At 46.4% G+C, this 20,316-nt stretch overlaps 1 protein-coding gene across 1 annotated transcript in view; it reads right to left on the bottom strand.

Annotated features, from left to right (window-relative positions):
* LOC126259298 (uncharacterized) overlaps positions 1-20,316 on the bottom strand; it is a 252,725-nt gene that overhangs the window by 100,876 nt on the left and 131,533 nt on the right. Inside the window, exon 4 of the mRNA XM_049955964.1 lies at positions 14,394-14,634. Within this exon, the coding sequence (XP_049811921.1) occupies positions 14,394-14,634 (241 nt within the window). The remainder of the gene's footprint in view (positions 1-14,393; positions 14,635-20,316) is intronic.

Genomic DNA, 20,316 nt, shown 5'->3' with positions numbered 1-20,316 from the left:
AAAAATCGTAGCAGAAGCATAAAGAAAATATATATACTGACGAGAATAATGAATTCAGAGACAAAAGCATGGGGCAGTGGAATCAAGATTGAAGACTACAGTCTGTTCGACCAAGGATCGCGGTCCACGCCCTTTGATTCGCCACAAAACGGAACGACAGATGTTAACGCAAAAGATGGGAGTACCTACGCGCGACACGGAAATGTTAAGCTTTCCGCGTTCTGGTCGACGCGCCCCCAGCTTTGGTTTACGTAGGCTGAATGCATATTTCGGCAACGTGGGGTGTCTAACAACATTGACAAATTTAATATAGTGGTTTCACATCTAAATTTAGAAGTGATAGAGCAAGTAGAAGAAACCTTGTCGCAACAAAATTATTTTGTGCTAAAGGAAGCTCTCATACAGCATTATACGTTGTCACCAGATTTGCGACTACAAAAAATTTTCGCATACGAAGATTTGGGCGACAAGACTCCGTCACAAGTACTCAAAGCCTTACGTACATTAGCCGGCCCGGAACTCCTACATGAAGAGTCTTTACGTCTAATATGGCTTCGTAAACTTCCTGCCAACATCCGTGCCGTCATTGCAGCAGAAACAGACTTACCATTGCAAGTCTTAGCAAAAAAGGCAGACACCATCGCAAACACCTTAACCGAAGTTTCTGCGTGTTCCGAATTCAACTACAGCCAGGATAGAGGCCCAAGAACGTGTAGTGTGATGGAATCTGACGTCAGTGAGCCAGGAACATGCAATAATACTTCCCAGCAGCAGTGCTCATCGACCGAACCCACCATACAGCAACTGGCAGCACAAGTGGCAAAACTCAACGTGCAAGTAACTTCACACCACCACCAGCTACGAAGTCGCAGTTGGAAAAGACGAAGAAATGCTATCCAACAGGATTTGACAGATCAATGGTGCTGGTACCACAGACGCTTCGGTAACACTGCCCGTCAATGTATTCAACCCTGCAGCTATCCAAACTTAAAAGGCGGGCGTTAAAGGGCTCTAACGTTCGTCAACAACAACGTAGGCGCCCGAGTCATAGCGTGATTCAAAGAGGTGAAAACGCCACGGTATCTGCAGTCAACCAATCACCCGATTGTTCGTGTTGGACCTCTCTTCATGTGAGAAGTTTCTGATTGACACAGGTTAGCCGGCCGGTGTGGCCGTGTGGTTAAAGGCGCTTCAGTCTGGAACCGCGTGACCGCTACGGTCGCAGGTTCGAATCCTGCCTCGGGCATGGATGTGTGTGATGTCCTTAGGTTAGTTAGGTTTAATTAGCTCTAAGTTCTAGGCGACTGATGACCTCAGCAGTTAAGTCGCATAGTGCTCAGAGCCATTTGACACAGGTTCAGAAGTCAGTGTTTATCCAAGAAAGGGAGGTGATATACTCAAGACAACAACGCAACATGTGCTGACTGCGGCAAACAATTCCAGAATATCTACCTATGGTGAGAAACAGTTGGCATTACATCTGAATTCCAACTTCCATCCAAAATGGACTTTTGTGGTTGCTGATGTGCCGAGTCCTATAATTGGAGCGGACTTTTTACGGAGCTACCGACTTATGCCCGACCTGGTTAACCGTCGTTTGGTGACAGTTCCCACAGAAGGGATATTGCCTACTGCGTCTTCCGCGTAGGTTCAAGTGCAGTGCGATGTGCCCGTGTCTTTCCACACGAAGATTTCCGGCTCCTCTACCGCGTCATCCGCGTCGGGATATTGTGATACGATTTCATACCCGCAACTAAGCGGGGCGCACACGTGTGCGTCACGCAAGAAGACACCCGACAGTCGTTAAGATTCGTATACTCTAGGCAATATCAGAGCACGGAAATACAGAAGCGTCCGATCTTACCCGTCGGCTTTGACACATGACGTCACAAATACCGCGGAAACGACCATAAACAACAATTCCAATATGGCGGATATAAAAACACCGAATACGTATTGTAAACACTGAAATACACAAGTTTCACAAAAAGCCTAATGAGTGTAACGGGACAAGCGTGGGAAATTGGGGGTTTTTGGGTGGGGAGAAACTAAATATGTCGTTATGCGGTGGGGGGAGTCTGCAGTGCCCCCCCATCCCCCCACAGGCTTCATTAGTGTCAAATCAATATTTTCGAATCATAGGCGGCCGCTGCCGCGGCCGCATTCCAAAAAAAAAACTCCCAACCTAACCTCAAGTGGGCTACGCTACAGATCAATATGTTCATCAAATTGCTTCATATTACGTATACATGTTCTTTAAACAAGAGTACATCAAACCATGTATTAGGTTTTCCGCGCCGTAATGACGTCACACACCACAACACGCTTACGTCACGGGTCAAAGCCGACGAGTAAGATCGGACCTTTCTGTTGACCCCTGAGCACTGTCGGAGGAATCACTTTTTCGTAAACTGCTTCAAGACTTTCCAGCACTTAGCGAACCCGTCAACGCAACCAGGAAATGCAGACACAATACTCAACACCACACCAGCACGACACAAGGTCAACCCGTTGCCTTCCGCCCGCGGCGTCCGCCTCCAGAGAAGCTGCTCGCGGCGCGAGCTGAGTTCGACAGACTTCTAAAAACAGGTATTGTAAGTAGGTCTGATAGTTCATGGGCATCTCCAATTCACATGGTCCGTAAAAAAGACAATTCATGGAGAGTATGTGGAGACTACAGGGCGCTCAATGCCCGCACAATTCCCGACCGCTACCCAGTACCCAATGTGACTGATTTTAACAGTACGATTAGCAATGCCAAAATATTTAGTGTGATTGAATGCGCCAAAGCATTTTCCCAGATTCCCATGGCTCCACCTGACATTAAAAAAAACAGCAGTTATCACACCATTCGGTTTGTTTGAGTACAATTTTATGCCATTTGGCCTCAGAAGCGCTGCCCAAACATGGCAAAGATTCATGCATGAGGTGCTTCGACATTTACCATTCGTATTTTGTTATATGGACGACATTTTAGTATTCTCTGGTTCTCTATATCAGCATGTCGAACATCTGCGGCAGCTTTTCCGCCGTCTGACAGAGTATGGCATAATTATTAACGGCCGGCCGCGGTGGTCTCGCGGTTCTAGGCGCGCAGTCCGGAACCGCGCGACTGCTACGGTCGCAGGTTCGAATCCTGCCTCGGGCATGGATGTGTGTGATGTCCTTAGGTTAGTTAGGTTTAACTAGTTCTAAATTCTAGGGGACTGATGACCTAAGATGTTAAGTCCCATAGTGCTTAGAGCCAATTACTAACGAAACAAAGTGCACGTTTGGAAAACGCGAGGTTAAGTTCCTGGGATATTTGGTTTCAGCAGCAGGCCTGTCACCTTTGCCTGAGCGAGTTGAAGCAGTACAACAGATGCCCCTTCCCACAACTTACAAAGGACTTCGCAGATTTTTAGGCATGCTCAACTATTACAAACGTCACTTACCTAAATTAGCTGCCGCCCAAGAGCCACTCACAACGTTACTTGCAGGTAAAAATACAACAGGAAATCGTAAAATTCCATGGAGTCCAGATGCTGAAGCAGCTTTCCATGACTTAAAGAAATGTCTTTCTCGGACAACACTACTGGGACATCCAAGATTGAGCGCTCCTTTAGCGCTCATGGTTGATGCGAGCCAAACAGCAGTGGGTGCAGCGCTACAGCAAGAAGTTGATGGCAGATGGCAGCCGCTCGCATTTTTCTCTAAAAACCTGACTCGACAGCAGCAAAAATGGAGTGCTATCGACCGTGAGTTGCTTGCTGTTTACTTAGCCATAAAGCATTTCCGCACGTATGTCGAAGGGAGGCACTTCGCAATTTTTACCGATCACAAGCCGTTAGTAGCTATATTTCAACGAGACACAGAGCTCAATTCACCACGTCAGTGCAGGCAAGTCGAGTACATTGCACAGTTCACAACTGACGTGCTTCACATTTCAGGAAAAGACAACCTGGTCGCAGATTGCCTGTCTAGGAATCGTGCCAGTTTAAAGTCAATTCGTTGGATCGAGTTAGCGTCCCGACAAGACGCCTCCTGAGACACGGCAAGGTAGGAGTAGGAAAAATGCAACAGGGAATAACAATATTAATGTGCTAATAGTAAATTGCAGGAGCGTCTATAGAAAGGTCCCAGAACTGCTCTCATTAATAAACGGTCACAACGCCCATATAGTACTAGGGACAGAAAGTTGGCTGAAACCAGACGTAAACAGTAATGAAATCCTAAACTCAGATTGGAATGTATACCGCAGAGACAGGCTGGACAGTGAAGGGGGAGGCGTGTTTATAGCGATAAGAAGTGCAATAGTATCGAAGGAAATTGACGGAGATCCGAAATGTGAAATGATTTGGGTGAAGGTCACGGTTAAAGCAGGCCCAGACATGGTAACTGGATGTCTCTATATGCCCCCTGGCTCAGCAGTTGTTGTGGCTGAGCACCTGAAGGATAATTTGGAAAATATTTCGAGTAGATTTCAAATGGTTCAAATGGCTCTGAGCACTATGGGACTCAACTGCTGTGGTCATTAGTCCCCTAGAACTTAGAACTAGTTAAACCTAACTAACCTAAGGACATCACAAACATCCATGCCCGAGGCAGGATTCGAACCTGCGACCGTAGCGGTCTTGCGGTTCCAGACTGCAGCGCCTTTAACCGCACGGCCACTTCAGCCGGCGAGTAGATTTCCCCACCATGTTATAGTTCTGGGTGGAGATTTTAAATTGCCGGATATAGACTGGGAGACTCAAACGTTCATAACGGGTGGCAGGGACAAAGAATCCAGTGAAATTTTTTTAAGTGCTTTATCTGAAAACTACCTTGAGCAGTTAAACAGAGAACCGACTCGTGGCGATAACATATTACACCTTCTGGTGACAAACAGACCCAAACTATTTGAAAAAGTTAACGCAGAACAGGGAATCAGCGATCATAAAGCGGTTACGGCATCGATGATTTCAGCCGTAAATAGAAATATTAAAAAGGGTAGGAAGATTTTTCTGTTTAGGAAAAGTGACAAAAAGCAGATTTCAGAGTACCTGTTGGCTCAACACAAAAGTTTTGTCTCAAGTACAGATAGTGTTGAGGATCAGTGGACAAAGTTCAAAACCATCGTACAATATGCGTCAGATGAGTATGTGCCAAGCAAGATCGTAAGAGATGGAAAAGAGCCACCGTGGTACAACAACCGAGTTAGAAAACGGCTGCGGAAGCAAAGGGAACTTCACAGCAAATATAAACATAGCCAAAGCCTTGCAGACAAAGAAAAATTACGCGAAGCGAAATGTAGTGTGAGGAGGGCTATGCGAGAGGCGTTCAATGAATTCGAAAGTAAAGTTCTATGTACTGACTTGGCAGAAAATCCTAAGAAATTTTGGTCTTATGTCAAAGCGGTAGGTGGATCAAAACAAAATGTTCAGACACTCTGTGACCAAAATGGTACTGAAACAGAGGATGACAGACTAAAGCCCGAAATACTAAATGTCTTTTTCCAAAGTTGTTTCACAGAGGAAGACTGCACTGTAGTTCCTTCTCTAGATTGTCGCACAGATGACAAAATGATAGATATCGAAATAGACGACAGAGGGATAGAGAAACAATTAAAATCGCTCAAAAGAGGAAAGGCCTCTGGACCTGATGGGATACCAGTTCGATTTTACACAGAGTACGCGAAGGAACTTGCCCCCCTTCTTGCAGCGGTGTACCGTAGGTCTCTAGAAGAGCGTAGCGTTCCAAAGGATTGGAAAAGGGCACAGGTCATCGCCGTTTTCAAGAAGGGACGTCGAACAGATGTGCAGAACTATAGACCTATATCTCTAACGTCGATCAGTTGTAGAATTTTGGAACACGTATTGTGTTCGAGTATAATGACTTTTCTGGAGACTAGAAATCTACTCTGTAGGAATCAGCATGGGTTTCGGAAAAGACGGTCATGTGAAACCCAGCTCGTGCTATTCGTCCACGAGACTCGGAGGGCCATAGACACGGGTTCCCAGGTAGATGCCGTGTTTCTTGACTTCCGCAAGGCGTTCGATACAGTTCCCCACAGTCGTTTAATGAACAAAGTAAGAGCATATGGACTATCAGACCAATTGTGTGATTGGATTGAGGAGTTCCTAGATAACAGGACGCAGCATGTCATTCTCAATGGAGAGAAGTCTTCCGAAGTAAGAGTGATTTCAGGTGTGCCGCAGGGGAGTGTCATAGGACCGTTGCTATTCACAATATACATAAATGACCTGGTGGATGACATCGGAAGTTCACTGAGGCTTTTTGCAGATGATGCTGTGGTGTATCGAGAGGTTGTAACAATGGAAAATTGTACTGAAATGCAGGAGGATCTGCAGCGAATTGACGCATGGTGCAGGGAATGGCAATTGAATCTCAATGTAGACAAGTGTAATGTGCTGCGAATACACAGAAAGATAGATCCTTTATCATTTAGCTACAAAATAGCAGGTCAGCAACTGGAAGCAGTTAATACCATAAATTATCTGGGAGTACGCATTAGGAGTGATTTAAAATGGAATGATCATATAATGTTGATCGTCGGGAAAGCAGATGCCAGACTGAGATTCATTGGAAGAATCCTAAGGAAATGCAATCCGAAAACAAAGGAAGTAGGATACAGTACGCTTGTTCGCCCACTGCTTGAATACTGCTCAGCAGTGTGGGATCTGTACCAGATAGGGTTGATAGAAGAGATAGAGAAGATCTAACGGAGAGCAGCGCGCTTCGTTACAGGATCATTTAGTAATCGCGAAAGCGTTACGGAGATGATAGATAAACTCCAGTGGAAGACTCGGCAGGAGAGACGCTCAGTAGCTCGGTACGGGCTTTTGTCAAAGTTTCGAGAACATACCTTCACCGAAGAGTCAAGCAGTATATTGCTCCCTCCTACGTATATCTCGCGAAGAGACCATGAGGATAAAATCAGAGAGATTAGAGCACACACAGAGGCATACCGACAATCCTTCTCTCCACGAACAATACGAGACTGGAATAGAAGGGAGAACCGATAGAGGTACTCAAGGTACCCTCCGCCACACACCGTCAGGTGGCTTGCGGAGTATTGATGTAGATGTAGATGTAGATGTAGAAACAACGAGAAGATCCTTTCTTGCGCCGTCTAATAGAGGAACAGAGAACTGCGCTGCAGCTCAGACGTGTGTCTGTCCCAAATGTTCCAGACGGAATTTGGTGTGATGTAGCAAAAGGAAAGGAGCGACCTTATATACCAGAACAATATCGTCGCGAGATTTATAGTGCACTACATAACCTATCACTACATAACCTAGTACGAGCTACAGCCAAGTTAGTTTCCTCCAAAGTAGTGTGGCCTGGAATACAAAAGGATTGTCGTGCATGGGCGCGTGCATGCCTAATATGCCAGCGTAATAAAATCAGCAGACATGTCTTTGCACCTATTGCTGACTTCCCGACGCCATCTGCAAGATTTTCACATATACACTCTTGGAAATTGAAATAAGAACACCGTGAATTCATTGTCCCAGGAAGGGGAAACCTTATTGACACATTCCTGGGGTCAGATACATCACATGATCACACTGACAGAACCACAGGCACATAGACACAGGCAACAGAGCATGCACAATGTCGGCACTAGTACATTGTATATCCACCTTTCGCAGCAATGCAGGCTGCTATTCTCCCATGGAGACGATCGTAGAGATGCTGGATGTAGTCCTGTGGAACGGCTTGCCATGCCATTTTCACCTGGCGCCTCAGTTGGACCAGCGTTCGTGCTGGACGTGCAGACCGCGTGAGACGACGCTTCATCCAGTCCCAAACATGCTCAATGGGGGACAGATCCGGAGATCTTGCTGGCCAGGGTAGTTGACTTACACCTTCTAGAGCACGTTGGGTGGCACGGGATACATGCGGACGTGCATTGTCCTGTTGGAACAGCAAGTTCCCTTGCCGGTCTAGGAATGGTAGAACGATGGGTTCGATGACGGTTTGGATGTACCGTGCACTATTCAGTGTCCCCTCGACGATCACCAGTGGTGTACGGCCAGTGTAGGAGATCGCTCCCCACACCATGATGCCGGGTGTTGGCCCTGTGTGCCTCGGTCGTATGCAGTCCTGATTGTGGCGCTCACCTGCACGGTGCCAAACACGCATACGACCATCATTGGCACCAAGGCAGAAGCGACTCTCATCGCTGAAAACGACACGTCTCCATTCGTCCCTCCATTCACGCCTGTCGCGACACCACTGGAGGCGGGCTGCACGATGTTGGGGCGTGAGCGGAAGACGGCGTAACGGTGTGCGGGACCGTAGCCCAGCTTCATGGAGACGGTTGCGAATGGTCCTCGCCGATACCCCAGGAGCAACAGTGTCCCTAATTTGCTGGGAAGTGGCGGTGCGGTCCCCTACGGCACTGCGTAGGATCCTACAGTCTTGGCGTGCATCCGTGCGTCGCTGCAGTCCGGTCCCAGGTCGACGGGCACGTGCACCTTCCGCCGACCACTGGCGACAACATCGATGTACTGTGGAGACCTCACGCCCCACGTGTTGAGCAATTCGGCGGTACGTCCACCCGGCCTCCCGCATGCCCACTATACGCCCTCGCTCAAAGTCCGTCAACTGCACATACGGTTCACGTCCACGCTGTCGCGGCATGCTACCAGTGTTAAAGACTGCGATGGAGCTCCGTATGCCACGGCAAACTGGCTGACACTGACGGCGGCGGTGCACAAATGCTGCGCAGCTAGCGCCATTCGACGGCCAACACCGCGGTTCCTGGTGTGTCCGCTGTGCCGTGCGTGTGATCATTGCTTGTACAGCCCTCTCGCAGTGTCCGGAGCAAGTATGGTGGGTCTGACACACCGGTGTCAATGTGTTCTTTTTTCCATTTCCAGGAGTGTACATGTGGACATTGTGGGCCCGCTATCATGCTCTTCAGAACAACGCTATTTGCTCACAATCATTGATCGTTTTACCAGGTGGCCAGAAGTAGTTGTAATACAAGACATTTCTGCGGAGTCGGTTGCAAAAGCACCCGCAAAAGCGCCCGCCGCTTGTTTCGCCTTACTCTGGACCATACAGGGTAATCACAAGAGGAAGCCACAGCTTCAAAATCGATAAGGATGGTAAAGAAGAGACAGTCTCAATTGAGCGGCTTAAACCTGCTTACACCGAAGAGGGTACACTCCTTCCTCGGTCTGCAAAATCACCCTCATACGTGGAGGCCAAAGAAACAGCAGAGAGTCTCGCCGAGCCCTCGGTTTCAGAAGAGGACAACGAAGCAGCAAGTGCAGAACAGGAGCAGCCATGGCCTGCACCAGATGTTTTCACGAGAGCTGGTAGAAAAATCAAGTGCAAGTTTCCCCACATACCTGCTGCACCCGGTTTCAAAAGGAGGGGGGCTGATGTGGCGACGTCATTTATCCACTGTGCCAAAAACAGCGGGTGAATGCTGCAGATGATAGATATTTATCGTTGCCGTAGTCGGCTTGGTTACGAGTTGTTTATTCTTGTTAATTTTTGATCTGTGCTTGGAAAATAAAATGTTTTCTCATCTCATGAAAAAGCTGTTACTTCATAAAATATAAAGGCTCCCATAAAAGTATGGTAGCCTGGAGTGATGTTAAGATATTTTAGAACTATTATTCTTCCCATATTTCCATCATTAAATGTTAATACAGCATCACCAATTCCCCATTTTAGTGTATTGAGCCCTACAAAAACATTTTTGGGCACTCGTGTCCAGATAGTGTTACTGAATGATTCATTAGGATTCTGTGTTCGCCCATGTAGACACTTTCGGAAGAGGTCTGGGTGAGCTAGATCCCTATAAATTGGTTTTATTGCTTGCATAACAGCTTCAGGAATAGAGTTCTTGGGTTCAAAAGACACTCCTGAAACTTCAGGCATCCAGAATTTACACCACGACTCAGGTCCAGGTGGGCAGAGTGCATGTGTCGGTTTTCTGTCGGTGGAAAGTTTGTGGAAGTATGTGACCCAGACTGCTTTTCTCATACTTTCTAAAACATTTCCGTTATTTCTGATGGCCATTCCATAATACGACAGTGTGGTGGTGCGAAGAGATTGTTTTAATTTTCTGAGACGTGTGCCCATCCTCTTTTTCACATGCCCAATACATTCCAATTTGTTTATCACAATATTTTCATCTCGATTTGCTTCAGCAACACAGTAATACGCCTCAGAATCTCCATCCCCAAGGAACTGGGTGTATCGTACACCCCTTCCTGCAGTGATCTGCTTAACATTTTGATTGCGGCATCATCTTCCATTCCTCCGCTAGTTCCTTCATAATTTATCTGGCAGTTTTCATGTTCATTTTTTACATTTTTGTCACAGGAGCTAAATAAATGTTTTGTAAGTGCCTCAAAATCAATTACTTTGCCTGTGTCTACACTTGTGATTGTGGCAACTGAGTTTTTCGATGTGTGACCACGCTTTTGTCATGTCTCATCAAACGCAACTGGTATACCAATGTTGCCTTCGTTCACTTCAACAGCTTCGTTTGTTGCAGCCTTCAATGACAGGGAAGCGACAGATTCAACAGCTTTTCCTATAACTTCAGTATACCTCTGAATTTTTGTAGGTGGTGGTTGTAGATTCATATCCGAACAAAAACAATGAGCTGCACTAAGACCTTTCCCGATAGCTCTCATGGCATAGAAGAGTCTTACATTTACCTCATAAAGATTATTCTTGCATTCATTTGACGTTACAAATGACTTTTTGTTGTCACAGCCAGCAGTAATCCTAGTTTATGTAATTTAGTTTTACTTGCATTGGGTGAGGTCGCATCTCCCTTGTTCTCTGGTGCCACATTTGATTTTACACTGCTTGTGGGTTCCAACTCTTGGACAACACACGGTTTTACACTTCTAGTGTGTTGGTTTCCACCAAACTTGCGTTTCTTGAATAGACTAGCACTTCTAAGCATGTTTATGTTACGTCAAACTGCACCAGATTACGACGAAAGTCACTGTTTGACTCAAAACAAACAAATTATTGACAAGCGTAGAAAAATTTTGTGGGCAAAGTTCCGGAATTTTTTGAACAGACCTCGTACGCAGATGGCGGTAGTATAGCGTACACGAGGTATAAAAGTGCAATTCGTTGGTGCAGCTCTCATTTGTGCTCATGTGATTCACATCAAAAGGTTACCGATGTGGTTACGGCCGCACGGCGTTAGTTAACCTACTGCGAACGTGGAATGGTATTTGGAGCAGGATGCACGGGACATTTCACTTCGGAAATCGTTAGGGAATTCGATATTTCGAGATCCACAGTGTCGAGAGTGTGCCGAGAATGCCAAATTTCAGACATTACGTCTCAGCACGCACAACGCAGTGGTCGATGGCCTTCACTTAATGACTGAGAACAACAGCGTTTTCATAGAGCTGTCGGTGCTAACAGACAAGCAGCACTGCGTGGAATAACTGGACAAATCTGTGTGGCTCCGTATCGGTTGGATCCCAAACGACTGGAAAACCGTGGCATGGTAAGATGCGTCCCAGTTTCTGTTGGTAAGTGCTGACGGTAGGGATCGAGTGTGATGGAAATCGCACAGATCGGTGGTACTGTGCAAGCTGGTGATGGCTCCATAATGGTGTGGGTTGCCTTTACAAGGAATGGACTGCGTCCTAATTATGGTCGGCTACTTGGAGATATAATAATTCCAATAATAATAATGATATAATAATAATAATGTAATTCCAATCCTAAAGAAAGCAGGTGTTGACAGATGTGAAAATTACCGAACTATCAGTTTAATAAGTCACGGCTGCAAAATACTAAACCGAATTCTTTACAGACGAAAGGAAAAACTGGTAGAAGCCGACCACGGGGAAGATCAGTTTGGATGCCGTAGAAGTGTTGGAACACGTGAGGCAATACTGACCCTACGACTTATCTTAGAAGAAAGATTAAGGAAAGGAAATCTACGTTTTAGCATTTGTAGACTTAGAGAAAGCTTTTCACAATGTTGAATGGAATAGTCTCTTTCAAAATCTGAAGGTGGCAGGGGTAAAATACAGCGAGCGAAAGGCTATTTACAATTTGTGCAGAAACCAGATGGCAGTTATAAGAGTCGAGGAGCATGAAAGGGAAGCAGTGGTTGGGAAGAGAGAGACAGGGTTGTAGCCTATCCCCGATGTTATTCAATTTGTATATTGAGCTAGCAGTAAAGGACACAAAAGAAAAATTCGGAGTGGGAATTAAAATCCATGGAGCAGAAATAAAAACCTTGAGGTTCGCCGATGACATTGTAATTCTGTCAGAGACAGCAAAGGACCTGGAAGAGCAGCTGAACGGAATGGACAGTGTCTTGAAAGGACGATATAAGATGAACATCAACAAAAAGCAAAACTAGAATATTGGAATATAGTCGAATTAAGTCGGGTGATGCTGAGGGAATTAGATTAGGAAATGAGACACTTAAAGTAGTAAAGGAGTTTTGCTATTCGGGGAGCAAAATAACTGATGATGGTAGAAGTAGAGATGATATAAAATGTAGACTGGCAATGGCAAGGAAATCGTTTCTGAAGAAGAGAAATTTGTTAACATCGAGTATAGATTTAAGTGTCAGGAAGTCGTTTCTGAAAGTATTTGTATGGAGTGTGGCCATGTATGGAAGTGAAACGTGGACGATAAATAGTTTGGACAAGAAGGGAATAGAAGCTTTCGAAATGTGGTGCTACAGAAGAATGCTGAAGATTAGATGGGTAGATCAGGTAACTAATCAGGAGGTACTGAACAGAATTAGGGAGAAGAGAAATTTGTGGCACACCTTGACTAGAAGAAGGGATCGGTTGGTAGGACGTGTTCTGATGGATCAAGGGATCACCAATTTAGTATTGAAGGGCAGCGTGGAGGGTAAAAATCCTAGAGGGAGGCCAAGAGATGAATACACGAAGCAGATTTAGAAGGATGTAGGTTGCAGTAGGTACTGGGAGATGAAGAAGCTTGCACAGGATAGAGTACCATGGAGAGCTGCATGAAACCAGTCTCTGGACTGAAGACCATAACAACAACTTGGAAACCATCTGCATCCATTCATGGACTACACACTCGAAAAGAACGATTCGCGTTGTCACCAGGACACAATCGTTCGCTATTGAACGAAGAACATTCCGGGCAGTTCGAACGAATGATTTGGCCACCCATCAACATTTGTGGTACATAATCGAGAGGTCAGTTCGTGCACAAAATCCTACACTAGCAAGACTTTCGCAATTATGGGCAGCTATGGCGGCAGCATGCGTCAATATTTCTGCAGTGGGCTTCCAACGAGTTGTTGAGCCCACGCCACGTCGAGGTGCTGCATTATGCTGAACAAAAGCAGGTCCGACACGATATTAGGAGGTATCTCACGACTCTTGTCACCTCAGTGTGTCAAACTTCCTGGTAGATTAAAACTGTGTGCCCGACCGAGACTTGAACTCGGGACCTCTGAGTTTCGCGGGCAAGTGCTCTACCATCTGAGCTACCCAAGCACGACTCACGCCCCGTCCTTACAGCTTCAATTCCGCCAGTACCTCGTCTCCCACTTTCCAAGCCTTACAGAAGCTCTCCTGCAAACCTTGCAGAACTAGCACTCGTGAAAGAAAGGATATAGCGGAGACATGGGTTTGCCACAACATGGGGGTGTTTCAAGGATGAGATTTTCACTCTGCACCGGAGTGTGCGCTGATATGAAACTTCCTGGCAGATTAAATCTGTGTGCAGGAACGAGACTCGAACTCGGGACGTTTGCCTTTCGCGGGCAGGTGCTCTACCATCTGAGCTACCCAAGCACGACTCACGCCCCGTCCTCACAGCTTCAATTCCGCCAGTACCTCGTCTCCTACTTTCCAAGCTTTACAGAAGCTCTCCTGCGAACTTTGCAGAACTAGCACTCCTGAAAGAAAGGATATTGCGGAGACATGGCTTTGCCACAGCCTGGGGTATGTTTCGAGAGTGAGATTTTCACTCTGCAGCGCAGTGTGCGCCGATATGAAACTTCCTGGCACATTAAAAATGTGTGCCCGACCGAGACTCGAACTCGGGACCTTTGCCTTTCGCGGGCAGGTACAGAGCAGTAAAGCTGTGAGGACGGGGCATGAGTTGTGCTTGGGTAGCTCAGACGGTAAAGCACTTGCCCGCGGAGGCAAAGGTCCCGAGTTCGAGTCTCGATCCGGCACACAGTTTTAATCTGCTAGGAAGCTTCATATCAGCGCACACTCCGCTGCAGAGTGGATATCTCATTCTGGAAACCTCAGTGTGTGTCGCATAATTTGTACCGCGCGCTGAACCTCGGACGTCGGTCTCGTTGCTAGTGCGTGGCTTGTGGCGACGGTGGCTCTCCGACACGTTGCGCCGTGCAGGACGACGAGTAGATGAGTGAGTGACGAGTCGAGGTACGGTACCTGGAATTCCGGCGAGGAGAGGCTGCGGGCGAGGGGCGGGTGCTGCTGGTGCGCCTGCGGCTGCTCGGCCGGCGGCTGCGCGTGGCGCGCGGGGGCGGCCCGGCGCGTCTCTGCGCGCGTCTTGAAGAGGCGCATGCGGCGCGGCTCCTCCCAGCGGCCAGAGTCCGGCGACGAGCTGGCCGCGTCGCCGGGGGCGGCGGGCGGCGGCGCCGGCGCCCGGTACTTCTTGCGGCCGCGGCTGCTGCGGGGCGCACACACACACGCCGTGCTTATAGCTGACCTCGAATGTCACCCGTGGCCTACACGCGAGATGTGCCATCGCCACATTTCGCTGTCGATACATACACTACTGGCCATCAAAATTGCTACACCAAGAACAAATGCAGATGATAAACGGTATTCATTGGACAAATATATTATACTAGAACTGACATGTGATTCCATTTTCACGCAATTTGGTGCATAGATCCTGAGAAATCAGTACCCAGAACAACCACCTCTGGCCGTCATAACGGCCTTGATACGCCTGGTCATTGAGTCAAACAGAGCTTGGACTGCGTGTATAGGTACAGCTGCCCGTACAGCTTCAATAAGATACCACAGTTCATCAAGAGTAGTGACTGGCGTATTGTGACGACCCAGTTGCTCGGCCATATTGACCGGACGTTTTCAATTGGTGAGAGATCTGGAGAATGTGCTGGCCAGGACAGCAATCGAACATTTTCTGTATCCAGAAAGGCCCGTACAGGACCTGCCACATGCGGTCGTGCAATATCCTGCTGAAATGTAGGGTTTCGCAGGGATTTGATGAAGGGTAGAGCCACGGGTCGTAACACATCTGAAATGTAACGTCCACTGTTCAAAGTGCCGTCAATGCGAACAAGAGGTCACCGAGACGTGTAACCAATGGCATCCCATGCCTTCACGTCGGGTGATACGCCAGTATGGCGATGACGAATACACACTTCCAGTGTGCGTTCACCGCGATGTCGCCAAACACGGATGCGACCATCATGACGCTGCAAACAGAACCTGGATTCATTCCGAAAAATGACGTTTTGCCATTCGTGCACCCACGTTCGTCGTTGAGTACACCGTCGCAGGCGCTCCTGTCTGTGATGCAGCGTCAAGGGTAACCACAGCCACGGACTGAGCCGATAGCCCATGCTGCTGCAAACATCGTCGAACTGCTCGTCCAGATGGTTGTCATCTTGCAAACGTCCCCATCTGTTGACTCGGGGATCGAGATGTGGTTGCACGATCCGTTACAGCCACGCGGATAAGATGCCTGTCATCTCGACTGCTAGTGATAAGAGGCCGTTGGGATCCAGCACGGCGTTCCGTATTACTCTCCTGAACCCACCGATTCCATATTCTGCTAACAGTCATTGGATCTCCACCAACGCGAGCAGCAATGTCGCGATACGATAAACCGCAATCGCGATAGGCTACAACCCGACCTATATCAAAGTCGGAAACGTGATGGTACGCATTTCTCCTCCTTACACGAGGCTACACAACAACGTTTCACCAGGCAACGCCGGTCAACTGCTGTTTGTGTATGAGAAATCGGTTGGAAACTTTCCTCATGTCAGCACGTTGAAGGTGTCGCCACCGGCGCCAACCTTGTGTGAATGCTCTGAAAAGCTAATGATTTGCATATCACAGCATCTTCTTCCTGTCGGTTAAATTTCGCGTCTGTAGCACTTCATCTTAGTGGTGCAGCAAATTTAATGGTCAGTAGAGTATGTTTTTGCATAGGGCCCACCTTTAGTGTAACACAATTTTGTTTTTTAACTCAAACATGTTTCACTGCAGTTGCAGGATCTTCAGTGGGCTTTTATTTTATGGCTGTTGAAGATAAAGAACGTTATTTTCTGTTTGGATACATGTAACTATTAGTTTTTAAATCGTAATTACAGATATTTGATAAAAGGCATAAAAATTATGAATTCGTACCTTTTTACCACATGGTGTGGTTTTTCTGATGTATTGTGTTTCTACAGTGACTGTTTTGTTTCACAGTTTGTCATCTGCAACCACTTACACCTTAAAGTACGACGGTAAACCCAACAGTAACGTCTCATATTTTTTATAAGTACATAGACCTGTTTATTTCTACAATGGGTTACATCAGTTTACAGCTTGAACATTTAGCTATTTTTCGACATAATCACCATTTCTGTCGATGCATTTTTGTAGACGCTGTAAGCGAGAATGCTACCGCAAGACCACGAGCTGCGGACACAGTTGAAGGTGTAAAAACAAGATGGCTGATGGTGGAACATTTGAAGGTGTTCCTGGCAGTAGTTGTGAATCTTTCAGAGGTATGTGTGTGTGTGTGTGTGTGTGTGAGAGAGAGAGAGAGAGAGAGAGAGAGAGAGAGAGAGCAGGTTGAGGATTTTTCATTATTATTATTATTACAAGTACTTTTTGTGTGTGTGATGTGTGTGAAAAGGGGGAGGGAGGGAGGGAGGGAGGAGAGAGAGAGAGAGAGAGAGAGAGAGAGAGAGAGAGAGAGACTTTTTTTATACATGGGTGTTCGATTCTTCAAAGCATTACAAGTTTCGGTATGCCTGTGCGGCATGTAATGAACCAGCACGGCGCAAGATGGACCGGGCGAGCAGCCGACCTCAGTCCCGAGCACTCTCCTGTCTGCAGTCAGCTCAAAGTGAAGCGTACTGCCGGCCGTGGTGGTCATGCGGTTCTAGGCGCTCAGTCCGGAACCGCGCGACTGCTACGGTCGCAGGTTCGAATCCTGCCTCGGGCATGGATGTGTGTGATGTCCTTAGGTTAGTTAGGTTTAAGTAGTTCTAAGTTCTAGGGGACTGATGACCACAGATGTTAAGTCCCATAGTGCTCAGAGCCATTTGAACCATTTTTTTGAAGCGTACTACACTCCTTCTGTCGCCGTTGAAGAACGTCGATATTTACGAGATAATGCCAGGATTTTTGCAAGAATTCGCAGTTACTGTATAGATGAGTGCTGTATTACATCCAAATGTGAATAACTTCCTTTAAAAGTATGGATGAACAGTAAATTGTAAAATGAAGCGCGCTTAAGTACTATTCTGTTTCTTGTTAAAGTAATTAATGGGTGAAATTCGACCCCAATTAGAGGAGTACTTAAACAGTTCCAATCGTCTGGCAAACGTCTCCCTTGTGGACCCATGTTTAGTGGTACGTTTTTTGCTTCCGTTATCGAAAGCTTTCACACGTGTCGGTTCTCGCTATTATTAATGATTAACACTGTATTTGTTCACCAGGCACATTGTCTTTGGAAACTAATGCGTACAGATTGTTGCAAGATGACTATTTTTTCGATGATGTTATTGAATGTGTTAATATTTGTAAAGGAAAATGATGTATTTGAAGAACTGTGGTCAGAGAAACAGTTGTTAGGCAGCAGTATCTGCGTCTGCGATGGCAGTGCCGTGGAGTCGTAGACTCTTTGACAGTCAGCAGGGGGCGGGCGGGGTTGGTGAGTGTTCAGTGTCATGCATGGACGCACTTTTGGAAATATGTGAGTTGCACAGTTATTACGAGGAGGAATAATGACTAAGAACAATGGCTGTAAAGCATACGGACGTAAAAAAGGTTTTGAAGTGAATAACAAGGTATTAATTGATGAGCTAAAAAATTTATTTTTATTTTTGGAGAATTGTGTTGTTGGTCCGCTTCACTCTCGTCACAGTCGAGTTTTTGATAATTATTCTATTGATTCATCTTCTGAGTTAATTTACTGTACCATGGACTTTATTAAATTATATGAATGTTCATGTTACAGTCTGTAATTTTTTATAAGTTCCTTCCTAAATGAAATTTCAGAACTTAAAGGTTGAGTCATGTGTTTCACCGGCATTCTGTGTCAGGATTATGAACCCAATTTCCCGGGACTAACTGTAGTTAGGGTTTTAGCACTATTTTTTTAGCTGTTTCGGAGTCTTGCTGTGTTGCTGTTTCTGCCAGTATTTCATTTTGCAGGTGAGATTTATAATACGTGATTGTTTCGTTTCCTTTGCGCAATGTAGGTTCTGTCAGTTTCTTTATTTTACAAGGGCCATATGTCAGTGCAGAAATTTTCGTGTGTTTCAGGTTACATTCTTATACAGGTCGACATTACAGTTTGGATTTTTTAAAATACAGTAACGTTTTTTTTTCCGAACAGTTCGCACTGACTGAGAGTGAAATTACTGGTTTGCTTATTTGTTTGCTTATGGATGATATCGGTTTTCACACACACACACACACACACACACACACACACACACACAAAGCATTCTTTTCAGTTCCATGTAAGTGATGTGGCTTTGAGCTCAGTAGCACATTTAGGATGTCAGTTCACATTGCGAGGTTGGTATTTACGATAACACACACACGTCAAGGCACTCACAGTGTCTGCATTACGTTAGATGGCAGGAGCACACCTCTTTGTTTCTTTCAGCACTTCAGACATTTATACGGGCTGTTTGTTGTGGGTACCAAGGAAAGAGCGAGTACAGGATAGTGAAACAAGCAAACAATGCTAATAAATATCAGACCGGAAAGCAATGGCCTCCCCGACACGACGTATGCACAGCAGCCGTCATTCCAGTGTTACGGCACTGTTGACATCCGAGGCTAAATTTATTTTGAAGTACCGCAAGTCAGGTATAAATTACAAAATGGTAAACCGCCCTCGTTTGATTTTCCCATCAATCCAGATACATAAATGCTGGTAGATAACTCTTCCACAACTTTACCTGGGCAAGGGTTGCTAATACCGTGGCCTCCACGATCTGCCGACTTCAACCTGTTGGATTTCTTTGTGTGCGGCTGTTTAGAAACTTCCAGTGAGTTCCAACCCTGTTGACTGCGCCAATAAACTACAGGAACGCACTGTGCGCTGTTTCCAATGCATTCGGAACACGCCTGGGATTTCTGAACGTCTGCGGGCATCGATAAGGAGACTTGGTGAAACCTGCCTTCACATGATAGGTGTCAGTGCATATCTCCTGCCTGTTCGTAGTCTCGGAGACCCTCCTGCACAGTATACACGTACTAAGTAAACACGTTTTCCGGACTCACGTCTACTAGGGTTATTTGCTTCTTCTATAGGTCGCTTGCTTTTGTATCTCTAACAATCAAACACCGTGTAGAAGGCGTCTAAACTCGTTAGTCCGCAGTCTCTTCTATGAATCCTGTTCTCATATTGTTACTACTGACGCAGATACTACTACAATAGACGTCCGCCCCCGGTAGCTGAGTGGTCAGCGTGACAAAATGTCAAACCTAAGGGCCGGGGTACGATTCCCGGTTGGGTCGGAGATTTTCTCCGCTCAGGGACTGGGTGTTGTGTTGTCCTAATCCTCATCATTTCATCCCCATCGACGCGCAAGTCGCCGAAGTGGCGTCAAAGCGAGAGACTTGCAACCGGCGAACGGTCTACCCGACGGGAGGCCCTAGTCACACGACATTTATTTACTACTAGATACTTGACCTCTTAGCATCACGCCAAAACTTCATATCTGTTGTTTGATATTTTCCCAGTCTCCAGTCCCTCTAGGCCTACATCAGCATCTACATCTACACTCTGCAGACCACTGTGAAGCGCATCGCAGGGGTGGGTTCATTTGTACCAGTTATTAGAATTTTTTCCCGTTCCCTTCACTAATCAAGCGCAGGAAGAACGATCGTTTAAATGCCTCTGTGCGTGCATTAATTAATAGAATCTTATCCGCATGATTCTTATGTGACGGATACGTAGCGGGTTGCATACTCGTAGAGTCATAATTTAAAGCTGGTTCTTCAAACTCTGCATGTAGGCTTTCTCGGGATAGTTTACGCCAGGCGTGTGCCAGCTCAGCTCCTTCAGCACCTCTCTGACTCACTCTCATGGGTCGAACGAAGCTGTGACCATACGTGCTGGTCTTCTTTGTATACG

The sequence above is a fragment of the Schistocerca nitens genome, chromosome 5 (assembly GCF_023898315.1).
Source record: "Schistocerca nitens isolate TAMUIC-IGC-003100 chromosome 5, iqSchNite1.1, whole genome shotgun sequence".
Classification (NCBI taxonomy): domain Eukaryota; kingdom Metazoa; phylum Arthropoda; class Insecta; order Orthoptera; family Acrididae; genus Schistocerca; species Schistocerca nitens.
Note: the sequence above shows the minus strand (reverse complement) of the source record. Positions and strands in the feature narration are given on the sequence as shown.